We start from the raw sequence: 20,469 nt of genomic DNA on the forward strand, positions 1-20,469 counted from the left end.
TGCATCCTTCTGTTTGTTGGTGCTCTTGTGACCTGCAGTGTTTTGTGAGCATGTATTTTGATTTACATAAATGATGTTATGCTGTGAAATTCTTTATTCCGTGTTTTACTTTTCTTTTTTTCAGTTAGCACTATGTTTTTAAGAACTATCCTTGATGCTCTGTGTACACTGAATCCTTTGCTTTTAATTGCTACTTAGGATTCCATGTGTTACGCCATTCACTGCATTTGACTTTTTGTTCTCCAGTAATGATGGACAGCTAGATTGTTCCCAGCTCTCTCCTACCACAAACAGCTTCCTGATGAACAGTCTTGTGCATAACCACGATGGCCTAACAAAGTTGGATTGTGGGATTTATATATGTATATTTAACTTGTCTAAGTACTGCCAAGTTACTCTCTGGAATGGCTGTCCTAGTCTACACCCAGCAGTGTGAGGGTCTCCTGTCTTTCCAGCCCTGCCAACACTTGGCAATATCTTGCTGTCTGATTTTTGCTATAGTGCTGCTTGTGGAGTGTTAGTGTATAATCTTAATTAAAAAGCAATTTTGTGTCATGTAAGTAGCATGTAAAATAAATATGGCTTAAAGTTCTTAATGCTTAAGGAAACATAAACTTATTTTTCTGTTTCCTTTAATTCCTGGCTCTTGCATGTGTAGCTGTCCCTCTGAATAAGATCATAGTTGAGGAAGACGTCATTTTAATCCCTTGCCTCCTCCAATACCTGTCTATGGTCCCTAAATTTTACTAAAATAATTGGTATGGGCAACCAGTTGTGGGCTTTTTTTTTTTTTTTTCTATTGGTATATTTATTTGTTTATTTTTAAAAAACAGCTTTATTGAGATATTGACATACCATACAGTTGACTGATTTAACATAAACAAATCAGTGGTTTTTAGTATATTCACATGGTGGTGCAACCATCATCACAATCTAATTTTAGAACATTTTGGTTCCCCCAAAAAGAAATCTCACATTCATTACCCCCTCTTGACTTTTCATAAAAGATAACATGCTCTCCAAATTTAAGTGGCAAATCCATGTTTTTTGTTTTTGGTTTCTTATCTAGAAATTCCATCAGATTTTTAAGTAAAAATTGAACAGCATATGTGACCAAGAGCCATGTTTAGACTGGTGTTGGTAATATATATGTTTAGTTGTTGCTCTGTATTAATGAACAGAAGCATTGTTTCTTTTTCTTCAGGCGCTTGGAGAGTCCTTAGGGAAAGGCGATGATCATAAAGACATGGACATCATCACCAAATTCCTGAAGGTGCGTGTCTTAGGCGAGGGGATGAGGATGCCTTGGATCCTTATGAACTATTCTTATATTTTTGGATTACCAAGGGTTAAAGGCTGGAACGGGAAAGCCTCAATACACATTTCTCGCACATACATGATGTTTATGATATCGCTATGCACTTGATGTAGCAGTTAGTAAGAGAAAATGCATATTTACTTTTCTTGTGGCTTTTTTTGTTTTTTGGAAACAGAGCCTTGCTCTTGTCTCTCAAGCTGGGGTGCAGTGGTGTAATCTCAGCTCACTGCAACCTCCACCTCCCGGGTTCAAGTGATTCTCCTGCCTCAGCCTCCTGAGTAGCTGGGATTACAGGCACCCACCACCATGCTTGGCTAATTTTTGTATTTTTAGTAGAGATCAGGTTTCACCATGTTGGCCACACTGGTCTTGAACTCCTGACCTCAGGTGATCCACCCACCTCAGCCTGCCAAAGTGCTGGGATTACAGGCATGAGCCACTGTGCCTGGTCTACTTTTCTTGTGGCATATTTTTTAAAGCTGGCTCATTAATGTAAACACATAGAAAAGAATCACAACAGCAGAATTAATAAGAAGTTGGTAGAGTTGCTTATTTTTTTCTTGAGGCAGAGTCTTGCTCTGTCGCCCAGGCTGGAATGCAGTGGCACCATCTCGGCTTGCTGCAACCACTGCTTCCTGGATTCAAGCGATTCTCCTGCCTCAGCCTCTCAAGTAGCATGCCACCACACCCGACTAGTTTTTGTATTATTTATTTATTTATTTATTTATTTATTTATTTATTTATTTTTAGTAGAGACAGGGTTTCACCCTGTTGGCCAGGCTGGTCTTGAACTCCTGACCACAAGTGATCCACCTGCCTCGGCCTCCCAAAATCCTGGGATTATAGGCATGAGCCACAGTGTCCCGCTGAATTTCTAGACGACCCAAGGAAGAAGAGGGTTCTAGCTTTTTTTTTTTTTTTTTTTTTTTTTTTTAGCAAAAGTGTCTTTCTCTGTTGCCTAGGCTGGAGTGCAGTGGTGTCATCATAGCTCGCTGTAACCTTGAAATCCTGGGCTCATCAACCTCCCGAGTAGTAGGGCATGTACCACCATGCCCAGCTAATTTTTTAGTTTTTTTTTTGTAACCTTTCAGAGAGTGCTCAATTCTTCAGTTCTACAACTAGCTGCCTATTTTTGCTGACTTCCTGATTCCAACTGTCTTCTCAACATTTCTCTCTTTAGTGGTCTAGATAGAGTATGAACAAATCCCAGATATTTTATTGTTTATTCACAAACTGTTCAGACCAAGAGATTTACATGCAAGGAATGCTTTTTCTTGTGTGTACAGTTTAGATACAACATATTATTCATCAAGATTCTGAATATATTGAGGATACAGCATGGAAGTAGATAGGGCATAGGAATTAGTATGAACTAGAATTTCCTCTTTGAGTGATGGCCTCTTCTTTTTTAGGATATGCATAGATGATGCCCCTAGAGGGAAACATCCTCCTCAGCCTTCTCTGTTTCCTACTTCCAGGAAGGGTGCCCTTTATGCAGTTAAACCCAAGGGGCACTGAGGTAGTTTTCTAGGGGTGGGGGTGGGGTGGGAATGCTGGGTCTTGGCTTCTTTATTTCTGTTTCTCTTTCTCCTTCCTCTCCTTTAGTCAGGTGCTTTCATGGTTTTTAAACTTAATCATGGTCTCTACAGCATATGTAGAAAGTCCAGTTTTCTTGTAACTCGTAACTTGTTGAATTTTATGTATATAATACAAATACAAATACAAGTTTATTTCCTCTCAAATAGTTAACTATGAAACTTGATAGTTGTTTTCTGAGGGAAGCAAATTATCTTGAGCTAGGAATAGATGTAGACTAGGGAAGTTGGTGACTTGCCAAAGGTACTACTTCAAAGCATTATCATGACCAATAAGCAGAACTAGCTTATTCTATATTATTTGGTGGCGTTTTAATCAAGACATTTACTTTAAGGATGATTGTATTCTGTTTTTGTGTGCTAGAGAGCATTTAGATGTACTGAACCACTGGGTGGCATTGTAGTCTAAGTTTACCCATCCTTTCAACAGTTTCTTCTTGGCGTTTGGGCTAAAGAATTGAATGCCAGAGAAGATTATGTGAAACGCAGTGTGCAGGGTAAACTGAACAGTGCGACCCAGAAACAGACCGAGTCCTACCTAAGACCACTTTTCAGAAAGCTACGGAAAAGGGTGAGGTTTCTTGGAAAATACTTTTTTTAACTGACTTTAAAAATAGAGTATAAATTTAGAATAAATGCAGTCTGTTTTTTCCCTATACGTCTATACATAGTAGCTTCCAAAATTTCTTATTATTTTTTTCAGAATCTTCCTGCTGATATTAAAGAATCAATAACGGATATTATTAAATTCATGTTGCAGAGAGAATACGTGAAGGTACATTCCCATGCTGTTCTTTGAAACTGTTAAGAGTATATCTAGGTTATGTATGTAATATAATGTTCATTTGGGATAGGAGGATTTTACATAGTAGATTTAAGAATAAATGTGAGGTGAGTTAGTAGTAAAAAGCATTTTATTTTCTATTGTATTTGCCAGCTTTACTGTTAGGCAGTGAATAACAAACCTGACTAAGAAAATACAGACCTCATCTGTATGCTCTTGGTCATTTTTAAAATAGGCCTAAAGGTTCTTCGGAGCATGAACTTTATATAGGCAATGTTCATTTTATGAATTTCAAAGTTTTGTAAATGGCTGATTATGTCTTGGAACAAATTTTCCCATAGAAACAACGTTGTATAGATGAGTTTCCCAGGATGGTCATAAAAGCCCCTTTAATCTGTAATATAGCTGAACTGTTGCACTGATGGTACAGTGGAATTTAACCAACTCTTTGTAATTGTTTCTATGGGGAAATGGTTCAAGCAAGGCTTCCAGGACTCATCTCTCCCATTTCAGTGTTGCAGACCCGTGCAGGGGAAGTCTCTCCTCCCTTGCCCCAATGTCTATACTCCTGAATGGGCTCTGGGAGGCGGCGGTGAGGGAAAGGGTGCTGGTGTCCAGGGCTCCCTGAGATAGAGTTTAGAAAGGGGTGAGGGGAGGACTGTCAGTTGGTACAGGGGAACAAGAAGGGAAGGGCCCAATGCACCAGTAGTGGCAATGAAGAAAGGACAGAGTTTGAGGGAGGCTTCTTGTGGCCGTGCCTCCCAAGACAGTAGGAGTAGAGCATTTCAGTGCAGCAACCCCAGTGCCAGTGCCAGAGTGGTAGGGAACTCGGAATGACATTGCTTATCCAGTGCTGTATCTGTATACTGACGTAACAAGGGACTGCTGGCATTCCTGAGTGACTGGATGATTTACTTGATTAGAGCCTTAGGCTAAAGAGGTTCCTGCAGTGATTTTACTCCTTTTAAGAGCCAGCCAGTTTTCTCAAAGAAAATATTTTTTGCCTTACAGTTATAAATGTGCTTCTTAGTTTCTGTCAGTTGCATGATTCTTACTAAGGATGGTTGCATTGGCATGGATGGATAAGGTCACCATCACTGCAGGAAGAATGCACATCACTCCCTGCTAGAATGGATGCCTTTCCTCTTACTGCTTTTTCTCGTGATCACATATCAGAACTAAGTGCAAGTGCAAGCTTATTTTGTATAAACTACAGAAAGAACCAAGAAGCTTTAATAACCTGTTTAGACAGTTTCTTTGGAATTTGGGGGAAACTAAATATTGCAGTTTTTATCAGTTAAGATCCAATGTTAAAGTTTATACACATGAAAATTAGTGATAAAAATGTACATAGGCCCTTTTTAAATTAAGCTTTATAAAACCGGTGAGCAGAGCAAGTTCACATTTATCTTTAGGGTAGAAAATGATCTTCCAGCTACCCTATCTGTAGTATCTGATTTAAAAAAAATTGACTCTCCCTATCAATCTCATAGGTGTCTGATTTTTTTAAATTAAAATCTCCTTGAGGCCTGGCTTTATAAGCTTCTCTCTTAACCCTTGAGGTCCTTTAGAATTTATTTGCTTTATGTTTTTCTTGTTCTTCCTCACAGCTAGCCAGGCTTGGTTAGGAAAAAAAGCCATTTGTCTTCATTGGTTTCTGTCTTCATTTTTTGTGGCTGTTCTTTAAAGGTTCTTGGCAGGTAGGGGGTGGGGTGGGGGGCAAAGTGGAGCGATCTCATCCTTCAGCTATTCGACTGGAGGGCCAGTGTTTCCTCTCTGTTTACACATCTGTTAAAGAACCTGTGTGGTCGTCGGCACATACTGAGCCCCCACTTCCTTCAGAGAGCCACAATGCTGTGTAGGGAGTGGATATTGTTTAGGGTTGGACGATGAAAAACTACTTAGCCCCTGTCTTCTACATGACCCCCTGTGGAGAAGACTGGGTCTAAAGGAGACCAAAACTAGAATTTTCATCAGTGCATTGAAGTGCCTACCTGGTAATTCCAGATCTGCAACATATTAATTTCCAGCATACAAAGACTGCAAAGGAATGTTTGCCTTTTTTTTACTCACAACCTAGCTTTGGTTTCTGTTTTTTCCATGGACATTGGTGGTCCTGGGCAGGGCAGTCTGTTACCCTGTATTTTAATCTGTTTTGTTTGAATAACAGTCATGGTAATATTTTCCATGTGCCCAAAAGGTGGACGAAAATTACATCATAAAGGGCTGTGAAATACTTTCAATAAGAATTTGAGCCAGTACAACATTTTCGCCTTTCTGATTTCTTCTTACACTTTCCTTTCAGGCAAATGATGCTTATCTTCAGATGGCCATTGGAAATGCGCCTTGGCCCATCGGTGTCACTATGGTTGGTATCCATGCCAGAACTGGCAGAGAAAAGATTTTTTCCAAGCATGTTGCACATGTTTTAAATGACGAAACTCAGCGGAAATATATTCAGGTAAGCAGTTTGGAGAGCCGGGAATTGCCCTGGAAGTGAATATTCTCTAATTCCCAAAACTCTAAGTCTGGAAAGCAGGCAGAGAATTACAGCAAATAGAACATAGCGTGATAGGATGGAAGTCCCCTCTGGATAAGCACTGACACTGAAGCCACCTTCACTGAATAAAGTAAAAACCTTTCAACTTTCATATATGTTGGAAGACAGGGTGAAGTATTGTGCTTTAATTACCTTAGCACTGAAATAAAATGATTGCAGTTTGCTTTTTTTTTTTAAGACGTGTATTAGCAAGTAAAAGTTGAGCTCATCAGAGAAATGTGGGAGTTTAGTGAAGAGCAACAAACTTAGAGTATTTTACAATAAATCCTGCTTTGTTGCTTTCAAGGTAAATCTAACATCTACTGGGTTCAAGATGTATGGAGAGTAAAGACTTGGCTTTAATGTACGTAGCATGTAACAACACTTCTTTAGTCATGTGAATAGGTCTAAAGTGCTGATGGTTTGTTTTCTTCAAGTTATACATGCTTCACATAAACTTGTTTGTACTGTTGTTGGGCTAAACTTTTCTCCTTAGTGGGAAGAAAATAACTATAATGTAGTGTTTGCCAAATTGTCATAAATCCCAGATTGTGTCTGTAAAATGACTTGCTGGATGATAGTTCTAAAACTTGACAGTGATACTCCGGAAGTTTACTTAAAATTTGAAGTTCACTTAAAATGCATAAAGTGCTTTCAGATTTTGTGCCAGAGAACAGTCATTACCATATTCATGAATTATCTTTTTGTTTTTATTTCACTTCCAAGTGCTGAATGTTAATTCATGTCATGCTTTATGCCTTAGTCACATATAATAGCTTTTTAAAATATGATTTCAATTGGACTCCCTCATGTGAACTGTATACAGAGTTCAAATATACTTCTGCAAATTCAAACACATTTCCATTTTTTAATAACCACCAGTGAGTGTATTAAAGGCAGAAGCTTTTAGCTGAAAAAAAAAAAAAAAAAACAGTTGCTTAGCTTTAACAATAGAAAACAGGTTCCAAAGATTAAATTTGCTAATTGTGTTCATCTATATTGTGGCCAAAGGTATAGTGTATAAAAGTTCATATGATTAAATCAATCGTCTGAAAGACATTTCTTATAAACAGTGATGTGATTTTCACCTCCCCGAGGAGTGATTTTTTTTTAAGTATACCTAGCATTTATTCAAGAATTCTGGTTTATTTTGGAAGCTATGTAATGACCTGTCCTTACTCCATTGTTCTTCCTTTTTAACTGTTCTCTTCCCATTAAAAAAAATTCTTCTTTTGCCCACTAGGTGATTAGAGAAAATTGATGAGCATACTGTATTTGAACTTTAGCTAGGTGTTTGATGCAGACCCAATGGTATTCTTGTGGATAGGGCAAATCAGGCTGGACTCATAGCTCATTGACAGAGGGAAGCCATGGAGCATTAAATAATGGACTCGTGTCTCTTAGGGTAGATGCTAGAGATGTATGTCAGGGGTCTTAGGGACCTCAGTGCTGTCCTGTCGAACCTTTTAATGACTGACTTGGATGACTATACCGAAGGATGGGTTTATCAGGTTTGCAGACAGCAAGAAACTAGATGGGATGGAGTGTATGTTAAGGTGGAAAAGAAACTGCTATTCTAGAAGTTCTTGACAGACGAGAGAGAAGGGCAGAGTCTAAAAATACAATATTTAGGAAGAAAGGATTACCATAAGAAAATTGGATCCATATACCCTTTTGCTTAAGCTTATAATTTGGGCAGTGGATATAAAAAAGAATTAGAGGCTGAGCATGGTGGCTCACACCTGTAATCCCGACACTTCGAGAGGCTGTGGCAGGAAGATTGCCTGAGGCCAGGAGTTTAAGACTAGCCTGGGCAACATAGCGAGACCCCATTTCTACAAAAAATAGAAACTAGCCAGGCATGGTTGTGTGTGCCTGTAGTCCTAGCTACTAGAGAGGTTGAGGCAGAAGGATCTCTTCAGCCTGGGAGTTCAAGGTTGCAGTGATTTGTGATTGCATCACTGCACTTCAGACAGAGCAAGACCCTGTCAAAAAAAAAAAAAAAAAAAAAAGAAAGAATTTAGTGGACTAAATTTAGTGTAATAAAATTTGTAGTATGATATGGCCACCTAATAACTTAGTGTAGGTTCTCCAGGGCAAGAACATAGTTCAGTATTGTACCCCTAGAATCTAGAACAATATCTGAGTCATGGTGGGTGCTTAATAAATATTTGCTAATTGAATGAATTCATGATAGAGCAAGAGAGGTGGTGATAATTGCTCTTTTTCTAGTCCTCGAGAAAGGAGACTCTTGGTGAGAATCTGGGCAAGAGTTCTAGATCAGCGGTCCCTGACATCTTTGGCACCAGGGACTGGTTTCATGGAAGACAATTTTTCCATGGATCGGGGAGGTCAGGGGGATGGTTTCAGGATGAAACTGTTCCACCTCAGATCATCAGGTGTTAGTAAGGAGCATGCAACCTCGATCCCTCACGTGTGCCGTTCACAATAGGGTTTGCGCTCCTGTGAGAATCTAATGCCAGGACAGAGGAGAGCAGAACTTAGGTGCTAATTCTCTTGCCCTCTGCTCACCTCTGCTGTGTGGCCCATTTCCTGACCGGCCACGGACTAGTGCTGGCCTGTGGCCCAGGGACTGGGGACTTCCTCTATAGAAAATGGTAGAATTTTCTGATGGAAAAGGATTAAACTTGTTTTATACAATTGGACAGATTTTTAGTTAGTGTAAGACAAAGCTTTTTCAGAAAACGTTTTTATTTTGAAGTAATTATAGACTCACAAGAAGTTGCAAAAAATAGTAAGAAGCTTTTTAATAGGCAGAATTGTCCCAAGGTGGGAGATGGAGGAAGACACCCACCTCTTGATGTCTGGAGGCATAAAACGTTGCCCTTTTTGGCCCTTCTGGCCAGATTCCTCTCATTCTTTTCTGCCATTTTCCCTAGAGGCCATTGCTTAAACCTCAAGTTTCAACTCATGCGCCCAAGAGTCACTAAGATAACGAGTGAGCTGAGGGTTAAACCTCTGGCCTCTGTCTTCCACTTTCCTGCTCCTTATGTAGGTGCAACTAGAAGCTGCATTTCATTTTCCTCTCACCTGTGCTGTAAGAGAAATGAGCAATGCAGAAGCGATACTGAGTGTCAGTGATGCTTGGCCTCTCTGTTGATGAATTCACTTCAGCTCATTGTTACCTTGTAGGAATATGGTTCCAATGTTGCTGGATCTTCCATTTATTTTTTTAATGAGAAGGAAAATCTTGGTTTTTGAAAAAAAAGTATTCTCCTATTTTTAAATGTTGGCATCAAATAAAAAAATTAACATTGTGTAAGGCTAAACAGAATGCCAGTTTGTGATCTGTGTCTTAAACCCATAGTGTAACTCAAGCAGAAGAATGTGGCCACCCTATGTTAGAGTTTTGTAAAATTCTTGGTTACAATTTACTGATTGATTTACTAAGCTGTCTAAAGAATGTTCCTCTTGTTACTTTGGTATCTGGATGAGATTAATTTGAATTCTCCTAAAAAAAAGACAATTTATTATGTGAAGTGTAAGTCAAGGGTTGGCAAAATTTTTCTTAAAGGATCAGATAGTAAATATCTTGGGCTTTGTACTTCTTGCCATCTCTAACTACTCACCCATGCAGCTAAGGCACAAAAGCAGCCAGTGGCTGTGTTCCAGTAAAACCATGTAGAAAAGAGGCAAGTGGGCTGAGAACCACAGTTTGCTGCCCCGTAGTAAATGTATGAACGAACCCAAAACCTTTTTTACACTAAGATATTGGCCGAGGAGGTAATTATGAAAATCATTTAATAATTATTTCTTTTTAAATTGCGGTATAAAATGCCTCAATGCCTCAACAAACATTGTAGTGCTTGAAGTCTGCTACCTTAATGGTATAGCCCAATGATTCTTGATACGTGTCATGTATATCAAGCTGTAAAACAAGATCTGGAGTTAGAACACTTCTAGCAGGTTCCTTCATGCCTGTTCCCAGCCTGAATCCTCCTCCTCCTATCAGAAGTAACCATTATTCTAACATGTACCATTATTGGTTAGTTTTGCCTGTTCTTGAGCATCATGTAAATGGAAACTTGTAATGTCTGAGATAATTATTTTTTTATTTAGAAATACTGGTGAAAAATATGTTTTATGAAATATGATAGACAATAATTCAAGGGGCAGTTTCACTGGAACATAGATTTCATCTTTTGGTTTTATGCAAACCTCTGTAGAACTTAAACAATGAAAGTTATTTGAAGTGTTCTATTTCTCACAAAAATTAAATATACCACAAGGAGGGTTCTCTCCAGGCAGATCAAAGGAAAGTTCTATAGCTTACTGGCTTGCTTCAAGTCCAGGGTTAGGTAGAAATTGGTGGTAGTAGCTTTAAGGTCTTTGTTCATTCTTCCAAATAGAGATGTAACCACTGGCCCAGACTTTGGGTAAAGCTTCTTTTACATATATTATAGGAAGCTCTGGGTTATTTAGAAACTTTATAATTCAATCATTCCCAGATAGCTCTTGAAAAAGTTCACATCTTGGGCATTCTTTATTTGTCAAAAATAAGGGAAGGAAGGTAGACAGGAGAAAAAGATGAGGTGAAATGCATGTCAAAGAGCTGTTGCCCTACCAGAGCTACTCTTATCCTTCCTCACTGTGTTCCCTCCAAACGTGACTTTACCAGCAACACTGATAGGCACCCTTGCCCTGTGGCTTCTGACTGGAGCAGGCGATGAGAGGGACTGGAAGGCATTTTGTAGGTTGGAGAAGAATGAGTTTAGGGTATTGATTTTCCCAACTTGCTCCCTGGAGGGGCCCCTAGGGTGACTGCATCCCTCTGCCCGAGGCTGTCGCTTCTCTCGAGTGGCTGTCTCCATACAGCTACCCTCCCTAGGTTCCAGTGGCCACTCTCCTCCTTTGCCTTCAGAATTCGGGCTAGCCACAGCTTCCCAGGATTGCCAGCGCTAGGTTGCTCTACTGTGTCTTGTTGGTCCTAAGTCCAGCCCACTCCTTTGTAACATCCTCGAAACTACTACCATCACATTATCCAGTTCGACTGCTGGCATCCTCCTCGATATGTATAGATGAATTGAGCTGTGCACTGTGTTACAGATTCCTTTGGAGGTTAGAAGATTAAGGAATACTAATCTTCTAATGATTTCCATTAAGCTTTTGCTATTACAAAAGGTAAATATCCTATAATATTATTCTCTGGCAAGTTGTTTTCAGTAAGCTTAAGTTTATAAGTTTCCTAGTAAAGACATCATCCCAATATTTTATGTCAATTATTTCAATCCATGTTTCAGGTTTTGGCATATTTCATCTATGCTAGCATTTGCCAAATTTATCTGTCCATGGAACATTTGTGAGTTTGTAATGTGTTCACATGTTACCAAAACTGGTGTAACAGAAACATTCATGACTGCAATAAGTGATCACAGCTTGATCTGTATGTTGCACACACAGTATCATAGCTGTTGGTAAATGCTCCCATGCCTCAGTGCTCTAATGTATGTCACACACTTGTGGGTTGAGTGGCTTCATGCCACAGTCTGGCATTCTGGGCTGTTTCCTAAAGGCAAGTTGTTGCATGATGACAGCTGTCTACCCCCTTAATCTTCCTGGCATATTAAAAGAGTACATTTTTAGAGAAAAATACTGCTAGTATTTATGTTTTACATAGTAATACCTTTTAATGTCATAGAACACTAGCGTGTTTTGGAAACAGATTTGGGGGAATGCTGATCTAAACTGGGCCATGCTGCTTTCTAGCTGGCAGCTTAGTTGATGGTAAAGAGGCATTTTACTGTAGGGTATTACATCTTATATTTCTCAGCCACACGGTTGGAAAAAAAGCCAGACCAGTCTCTATTGTGAAAGCCTGGTACTCACGTAAATGAAATCTTCCCTCAAATTAGTCATTTGGAGTACATTTTTACTTAATTTTTGAGTTGTTGTTTGTAATTTGGTGTAACTTTCTGTGAAATAAACCCTTGCACTGGAAACTTGTTCTCGTATAGAAAACAAAAATACAGAGAAGTAAAAAGAGCAGCAGAGTCTGTTTCTTACCATAAACTATGCAGGCAGTTTGAGTTAGTCTGAAGCTATCTGTTTTCTTTAGTTTTTTGATAAGTCCTCCAGATACTGAAGTTTTTGTATGTTTAATACTTACAGTGGGCTTCTTATTAGAACCAGCCTACAGTTGCCCTTATCTGCTGTCATCCCAAGTGGCTGAACCCAGATCAGTAATTTAAAAGTCTAGAATGGGTTGTTTGGATGAATTCAATTTTAACAATATATTTGTGTGTAAAGAGTTCCCACAGGCCGGGCACGGTGGCTCACGCCTGTAATCCCAGCACTTTGGGAGGCCGAGGCGGGCAGATCACGAGGTCAGGAGATCGAGACCATCCTGGCTAACACAGTGAAACCCCATCTCTACTAAAAAAAAATACAAAAAATTAGCCAGGTGTGGTGGCGGGCACCTGTAGTCCCAGCTACTCGGGAGGCTGAGGCAGGAGAATGGCATGAACCCTGGAGGCGGAGGTTGCAGTGAGCCGAGATTGCGCCACTGCACTCCAGCTTGGGTGACAGCGCGAGACGCCGTTTCAAAAAAAGAAAAAAAAAAAAGTTCCCATAGACGGTGTTTGAAGTATTGGTGTTTTAATGCATGACTACAAATGTTAGTTGAAATGATAGAAATGTACTTACTAAGTACACATTTTTTGAACATCACATTTCAGGTCAAATGAGCATTCCTATAGTATGAAGTTAGGATTCGTTAACTTAAGTATTGCATATTAATGCATTATTATGTTAGAACTTTTGCAGTTTATGACAGAATTTTGAATAGCTGGGTGGAAAACGTCACTCATCTTGTTTCTTTATTCTTCACGTTCTTAGGATGTACCACTAAATGGATTTGTGCTTTCCTCTTTAAGGCTTTGTTTCATAGTGTAGACTAGCAAAAGGTACAGAAATAATTGATTTAACAACATGTCTTTATACTTAAATATAAAGATTACTTATAAACAAAATATCTTCCTCAAGTTCTAATGATATATTAAAGAGGCAAATCAAGGCAAAGAATTGTGATTGTAGTTTGGTTTGGCTTGGTTTGGTTTAGTTTTTGTTTTCTGCAATAATAAAAAAATTGCTAATCTTTTTAGTGGATGCAGGTTGGTTGTTTTAATGGTTTATTGATTTCTCTGGATATAAAGAACTTTCATTATCCAGGATATATCCTATATCATGCTATGATACACCAAACTATATCTGTATCTGATATTTGTATATCATATCTGGAACATTCTGTATTACTTCCATTTAGACTTAAAAATTGTGACATACATAACATAAAATTTACCATCTTAATCATTTTTATGTGTACAGTTCACCAATTAGATATTTATTTATTTATTTCAGACAGGGTCTCATTCCGTCTCCCAGGCTGGAATGCAGTGGCACGATCTTGGCTCACTGCAACTTCCACCCTCCAGGTTCAAAAACTTGTCATGCCTCAGCCTCCTGAGTAGCTGGGTGTGTGCCACCATGCCTGGCTAATTTTTTTGTATTTTCGTAGTGACATGGTATGCCACGTTGGCCAGGCTGGTCTCGAACTCCTGACCTCAAGTGATCTGCCTGCCTTGGCCTCCCAGAGTGCTGGGATTACAGGCGTGAGCCACCGCACCTGGCCTCACCAATTAGACTTTTAAATGCAGAACATTTTCCTCTAAACACATTGATATTTGAAAAATGAATATAGCTAAATATTGTATGGGAGGCAGTCATTACGGAACCAAATGGTTCCCACTGTAGAAACTAGAAAACCTGGGCACATGGGGGATATTAGGCACTTCTCAAAGGCCAGGCCATGGGAGAAGGCTGAAAAGAAGGAGTGGTTGAGAATTAGGATAAGTAGTCCAGAGATTGCCTGCCCAAGTGGGGCTCCCCACCCTCCTTCCACTCTAGCAGAAAATCGGGTTGCTTTTGGATGGATATGTACTGCTCAGGAAGGGTAAGATATACTGAAAACAGGAAAATTGAGTGGAATATACAATATTGACAAATGAGACCTTTAGTTCCTGGATTCCACTGATGCTGGCAGCCAGGCTTTCACCCTCAGTTAGTAAGTTGGAGGATTCTGCTCTGTGAAACTGACCCAAGAGAAAGCATCTGAGTTACTAACACTTAAGTGTTCCTTCAGTGAAAAAACCAGCTTGCTGCCCTGTCGTCTGAAAATGCTGTCCTATGGGCAAGCCCCACCTATTCAGGGAGTTTTTCCATTCAGCTCTATAGTGCGTTACTCATCAGCATGAATGTTCACCTAAGATTCATCAGACATTTGGAGAAAGTCTCCAACATGAAAACAGAGACCAAAACACACAGAAAAAAAGACCTTCAGAGAAACAGAATTATAGAGAACAGAAAAAAATTTCAATGAGAATGATAATTAATATCCTTAGAGGCCAAGCGTGGTGGCTCATGCCTGTAATCCCACCACTTTAGGAGGCTGAGGTGGGAGGGGTGCTTGAGACCAGGAGTTCTAGACCAGCCTGGGCAAAATAGATCCCTTCTCTACAAAAAATAAAAAATTTAGCTGGACGTGGTGGTGCATGCCTATTCAGGAGGCTGAGGTAGGAGGATTGCTTGAGCCCAGGAGTTTGAGGCTGCAGTGAGCTAGGATCGTGCCACTGCACTCCAGCCTGGGTGACAGACCGGTCTGATAACAAAACAAACAAAAAAATTCTTAGGTAACGTTGTAGCCATGAAATAAGAACATTAGGCTATAAAAAAGTTTGGGAATCAAAATGAACTCTTAAAAATTAGCAGAAATTTAAATCAGCAAAAATTTAGTAATTACATTAGTGGGTTAGAAGATGAAATATGAAAAGCAGGAAAGGTAAGAAAATAAGAGTCAATCTATAACGTTTATAGCCATTACAACAGAAAAGGGAAGATAGGAAATAAAGAATTAATGCAAGAAAACGTCCCAGACCTGAAGGACATGAGTTTGTAGAATGAAAAGAATTCACTTAACACAGAGCAAATGAATAGGAAGAGTTCACATCAAGGCACAAAAGAATGCAGTGTTGGAAGGCCAAAGCTAAAGAGAAGATTTCAAAGACTTCAGAGAAAAGGTCACTTACAAAGGTGCAGGAATTAAAATACTGTCATACTTCTCACTAATAGCACTAGAAGGTAGAAGACAGTAGAGCAGTACCTTTGCAATAGCTAGGGAAATAGTGTCCAACTCAGAATTCTCTTCCTTTCTGAACTATCAAGTGAAGGGTAAATATAGGCTAATGACATCTCCCATGCGCACATTCTCTGTAGTCATTATCGTCATAGCTGACACTTATGTAGTGCTTACTGTGCTTCCCTTCAGTACTTTACAGCCACAATATGAGATGGACACTGACATTTCCCTGTTTTGTAAGTGGGGAAGAGGCGTAGAGAAGTGAGTTCTCAAGGTCACATGGCAAGTCAGTGGTAGAATTGGGATTGAAATGAGGGCAGTCTTGACTCTACCTGAGGATGTCCTCCACCCAAACAAAAAGATCCAAGAGCTGAGATCCAGCACAGAGCAAGGCGAGAGGAATCCCCAGGCTGGAGCTGCAGGGTTGTCATGCTCCAGGATGGTAGCAGTACAAGTGGGTCCAGGTTAGAGTAGATGGTTGAAGGACTCCGGGAAGAAATGGAAGAGCTCATATTCCCTGGCATGTCTGATCAGATCCTGAGTGATGTTTGGGCATGCGAGGGTAGTCTCATGTTGGAGAATGGATTAGAAAAACAAAACAAAAAGAGGAAAAAAACTTATGAGAGGTCATCATCATAATACATTATGTGGGTTTGCTTTGAACGATATTTGTATAGCCTTTATAAGGAAAACCCTGAATATTGATTTCACTAAAAATGTGGTTTGGGGAGGATGGGGGAGAAAGTGCTTTTTAGGTGTGTGTGTGCATATGTGGGGCCAGTGGACAGTGGTGTAAGAGTGAGATATCCTCTGCTTCATAGTAGGAAGTCAGGAGATATCACTGATATCTGGTGGAAAAACCAAGCACTGTCAGTATAGTATTTAGAAATGTGGCAATAAATGCCAGAGGAAACACTTAAAACATTTGAAAAGGGTTGCCTGTGGAGAGCTGGAATTAGGATTTGGAAAGAGTGAGGTAGAGGACTGCTATTATTTGGTACAAGAATTGTGTGATTTGTTTTTTTTTTTTCCCCTCAAACAGTGTACACACAAAACCTGGAATTATCCTTGGCTTTTTTCTTCCTGTCACAACCCATATCCTATCCATGTCAAAGCTTGATGGTTCTATATTCAAAGTATGTCTGGAGCCCGATCCCTTCTCACCACCTTCCTTGCTGCCACTGGGTCCAGCCACCACCTCTCCTCTGAATTATTCCAGTGTCTTCTCTCTGGTCCCTGAGCTTCTCTTATTGCTCCTCTCCAGTTTCTTAGCAGCATTCCCCAGACTGATCCAGTTCACATACAGTCAGATCGTGTTGCTCTGTTGTTCAGAACCCTGCAGGGGCTTCCTAGTTCACAGAGTCCAAGCCAAAGTCCTTCAGGTTGCCCCACACATCCACATAACCCACTTGCCTGCTTTATTTTCTCCAAAGCACTTAGCATCGTTGAAAAATTTTTTTTTATGAATTTATTTTGTTTCTTGCCTGTCTTCCCTTATCACAATTCGATCTCAGGAAGGTGGGATTTTTTCTGGCTTCTTCGCTACTGTATTTCCAGAGCCTAGAACAGTATGTATAGTAGGCACTGAATAAACATTTGTTAGATAAGGGTATTGCCTTTATATAAATAAAAAGCCAATTAAAAATACCACAAGTTTTTAAGCCACTTGCCATAAGCTAAGCTAAGCAGCTCATTGTTTTACTGGCTTAAGCATCCATAAGCAGTTTGAAACTGAAATCCTGAGGGGTCTAATTGAAAAGATTTGTTTCCATCTGGAAAATAACGATATTCTGTCCTGAGATTACACACCTATCTCTGCCATGCACTCTCAAATCTTTTTTACAAAAATTTATCATACCGCTCTGTGGTAACTACTTATGACTAAAACGATTGAGTTTCACAACCCTTGGCAGCTAAGATTTCAGGGAGAACACTAGTATATGTTTTTAAATCATAGAATCTGCTTAGTGAGTATAAATAGGCATCACACACGTCTTCTGTAAGGAGCACACACCTAAGATTCCAATTCTTCTGACATGGGGAAAACCACCTCCAAGGCAAACCATCAGTTTGCCTTCCACTTGCGCATAACAATTCTTGCCATGCTCTGCTGCTGAGTGAAGCTATTTGTATTTCATCAGGGTGTTCTCTTGCCTGCCTTTGCCCCTCTTCTCACCTATTCCTTCAGGAACCTTAAGATGCCAAATTAGTGCTATCATCTATATTTCCATGGCTACCGATCAAAGTTCTGCATACACATGATTAGAATTCACAGCAGGAGAAGCTCGATTATGTGATGGAATGGTCTTTATCCCAAAGCAAATACCTGATTACACAGGGAACAACAACAACAAAAAGGAGCCAAGTGAATTACGTGTGCAAAAGCCCTTCTTATGAATCAGTTGAAAGATAACCTCCCTCCACACCCCTAATTCCTAAATCTCATAATATGGGCAATCCTTGAATCCACCAAGGACTTTAAATACTTCACAGTCTTGTTTCTCTGATGTGGAATCTGTTAGATTATGGCTCCATTCATAGAAGTATGTCAGTGGTCCCTTAATATCCTCAGGGATTGGTTCCAGGACCCTGCAGATACCAAAATCTGGATGCTCAAGTCCCTGATAGAAAATGACATAGTATTTGCATATAATCTATGCACATCCTCCTGTATACTTTAAATCATCTCTAGATTACTTACAATACCCAACACAATGTAAATGCTATTTAAATAGTTATTATATGATATTTATTTGTATTATTTTTAATTCTTTTTTTGTTGCCGTTTTTTCCCGAATATTTTTTAACCAGGGTTGGTTGAATCCATGGACACATAACCCATGGATACTGACTGTGATTAATATTTGTGTTGTCTGCTTACTATGGGACCAGTGAGATTTTGCAGGGATTTTTGTGTTGTTTGTTTGTTTTGGTGATTTTATTGAGCTTAACAGGTGTTAAGTTACATAGATTTCAGTAAGACCTTTGGCAGTCTTTCCTTGTAAACAAGGAAATGTGTGCGTTAATGAATTGCACAGTGAATAGGATTCATTGCTGGTTACAGACTCTTCCCAAGATCGTTTTGGAGAGAGCTCGATCGTGGTGTGTCTCAGGTCTCTGCCCTTGCCCTGGCCTGTTTGCGCAGGGTATTGAGTATTTGGATAATGACTTAGAGGACATGTTTACCGAGTGGTGGATGAGAAAGCTAAGAAGAATAACTAAAGCTAAATGTCGACCAAGGATTCTGAAAGATCACAGACTGAAGGATGAGTTGAAAGAGACAGGATGAAATTGAATAGTGATAGTTGTTTTCATCAGCTTAAAAAATCTAACTATAAAGTTATACACTGGAGAACTGGCCAAACTGCTGTAGAGACAAAAGGCACTTGAATTTTGTGAGATCAGTGGGAATTAGGTGTGTGTATTGTAGTTGTCTAAAAACAGCTAAGGGTCTTGGTTACAGTTGCCAAGATACAGAACAAAAGTAGTGCAGTGACTACTTCTAGTGAATTCTGCAAGAATGGCCAGGTCACACTTGGAATGTTGTACTCAGTTTTTACTGACATATTAAAGTGGTTTTATTGTGTAATATTTGGTACATACAAAAGAATACATGTAAAACACAAGTTATAAAGTAAGTAATAAAATGAATGTCTAAAAGCCTTACTCCCAGTTTAAGAACTAGAACATTCTGAAAACCATTGAAACGATATTTTCCTTCCATACTCCAGAAGTAACCATTACCTTGCACTTAAGTTTGTCATTTCCTTTCTTTTTGAAAAACAGTTCCACCATGTTATATGTGCATTTCTACGCAATACATTTTTTACTTGTTTTTGAATTTTATGAAAAGGGTGTCACTGAAGGTAGTAACACTTCATGCCACTTGCTTTTTACTTTCGACATTGCTTCTAAGATTCATATACATCGGCCTTTCCCAACCAGAGCCCCTCATCTTGACCACAGAACACAGAAAATAATTTGAGTGTATTTTCTCAGTCCTCCAAACATGATACATAAATAGTCTCCTAAATTTTAGATGCATAAGGGAGAAGTTATCTCATTACATACAATGGGTGCCTTAGGCTGGGCAGTTAGAGCTTAATTCTCTATTGGAACCTGGTTGAGACGGGCCGAATTGTTACATGTAGCTAGAGTTAATTGATTTTTTACTGCTGTAAGATATCCCATTTGTGAGCACACTAAAGTTTTTTTCATATGTCCTCCTATGGATGGAAATTTGGGTTGTTTCCAGTTTTTCGGTTTTGTTATTGTGAACAGTTCTGTGATGAACATTCTTGTGTGGACCTGCAGGTGCACAGGAAAAATGTCTCTAGGCATACATCTGAGTGAATTAGCTTGGGTCTGCTGCATTTTATGGGGACAGTGACAAACTGATACGGGTTCAGAGGAAGGCAGTTAAGAATAATTTAACCATGTCATAACCAACCTTTGTTTTCCTTATTTTCTTAGGGATTGAAGAGGTTAATGACCATTTGCCAGAAACACTTTCCTACAGACCCATCCAAATGTGTGGAGTACAATGCACTGTGAGATCTGTGTATGGTGTGTTAATAACAATAAGAAACTTATGGAAGCAGGCTGTGGACTTCTGGAATTACCAACAGGAATGAGGAAAGAAGAAAACTGGAGTTTCCAATCTCTGAGTTCTACCTGATGTAACTCTTGACTGGTTTTAAGAACTGTGTTGGCCTTCATTTCATATCTGACTGCAAGCTGATTTTTCTTTCTTGCTTTCATTTTAATTAGTCCAAAATTAAGTTTTAAAGACTTTTCCTCACAATTTAAATCCGTAGACAACAGAAGGGGGTTTAAAATGACCTTTTTTTCAGTTGACCCGAAAGTTGTGGTTAGATGATTGAAAAGAAACATTTGAGGATGGACTTAATTATTTCAGTAAAATATTATAATTTGCCTATTGTCTTTTATGTAATATTTATATAAAATATTTTTATATATTTCAAAAACATGGGACCATTGAATGAAACTTTATAGTCCTTAAATGTTGCTGAACTTTTGCTGTCTTGCAATAGAATTTGAATGTAAATATTATTACTGGTA

The 20,469-nt window shown here is 39.2% G+C and overlaps 1 protein-coding gene across 5 annotated transcripts in view; it reads left to right on the top strand.

Moving 5' to 3' along the window:
- Positions 1-20,469, top strand: part of PRPF18 (pre-mRNA processing factor 18) — a 43,959-nt gene extending 23,490 nt beyond the window's left edge. For 2 of the 5 annotated variants that reach the window (XM_054660762.2, XM_054660759.2), the window contains 5 exons: positions 1,205-1,273; positions 3,344-3,484; positions 3,617-3,688; positions 6,003-6,158; positions 19,861-20,469. In XM_054660762.2, the coding sequence (XP_054516737.1) occupies positions 1,205-1,273; positions 3,344-3,484; positions 3,617-3,688; positions 6,003-6,158; positions 19,861-19,941 (519 nt within the window). In that variant the 3' untranslated portion in view covers positions 19,942-20,469. The remainder of the gene's footprint in view (positions 1-1,204; positions 1,274-3,343; positions 3,485-3,616; positions 3,689-6,002; positions 6,159-19,860) is intronic. The other 3 variants (XM_054660765.2, XM_054660764.2, XM_054660766.2) reach the window with 2 other exon arrangements.

The sequence above is a fragment of the Pan troglodytes genome, chromosome 8 (genome assembly GCF_028858775.2).
Source record: "Pan troglodytes isolate AG18354 chromosome 8, NHGRI_mPanTro3-v2.0_pri, whole genome shotgun sequence".
Taxonomy (NCBI): domain Eukaryota; kingdom Metazoa; phylum Chordata; class Mammalia; order Primates; family Hominidae; genus Pan; species Pan troglodytes.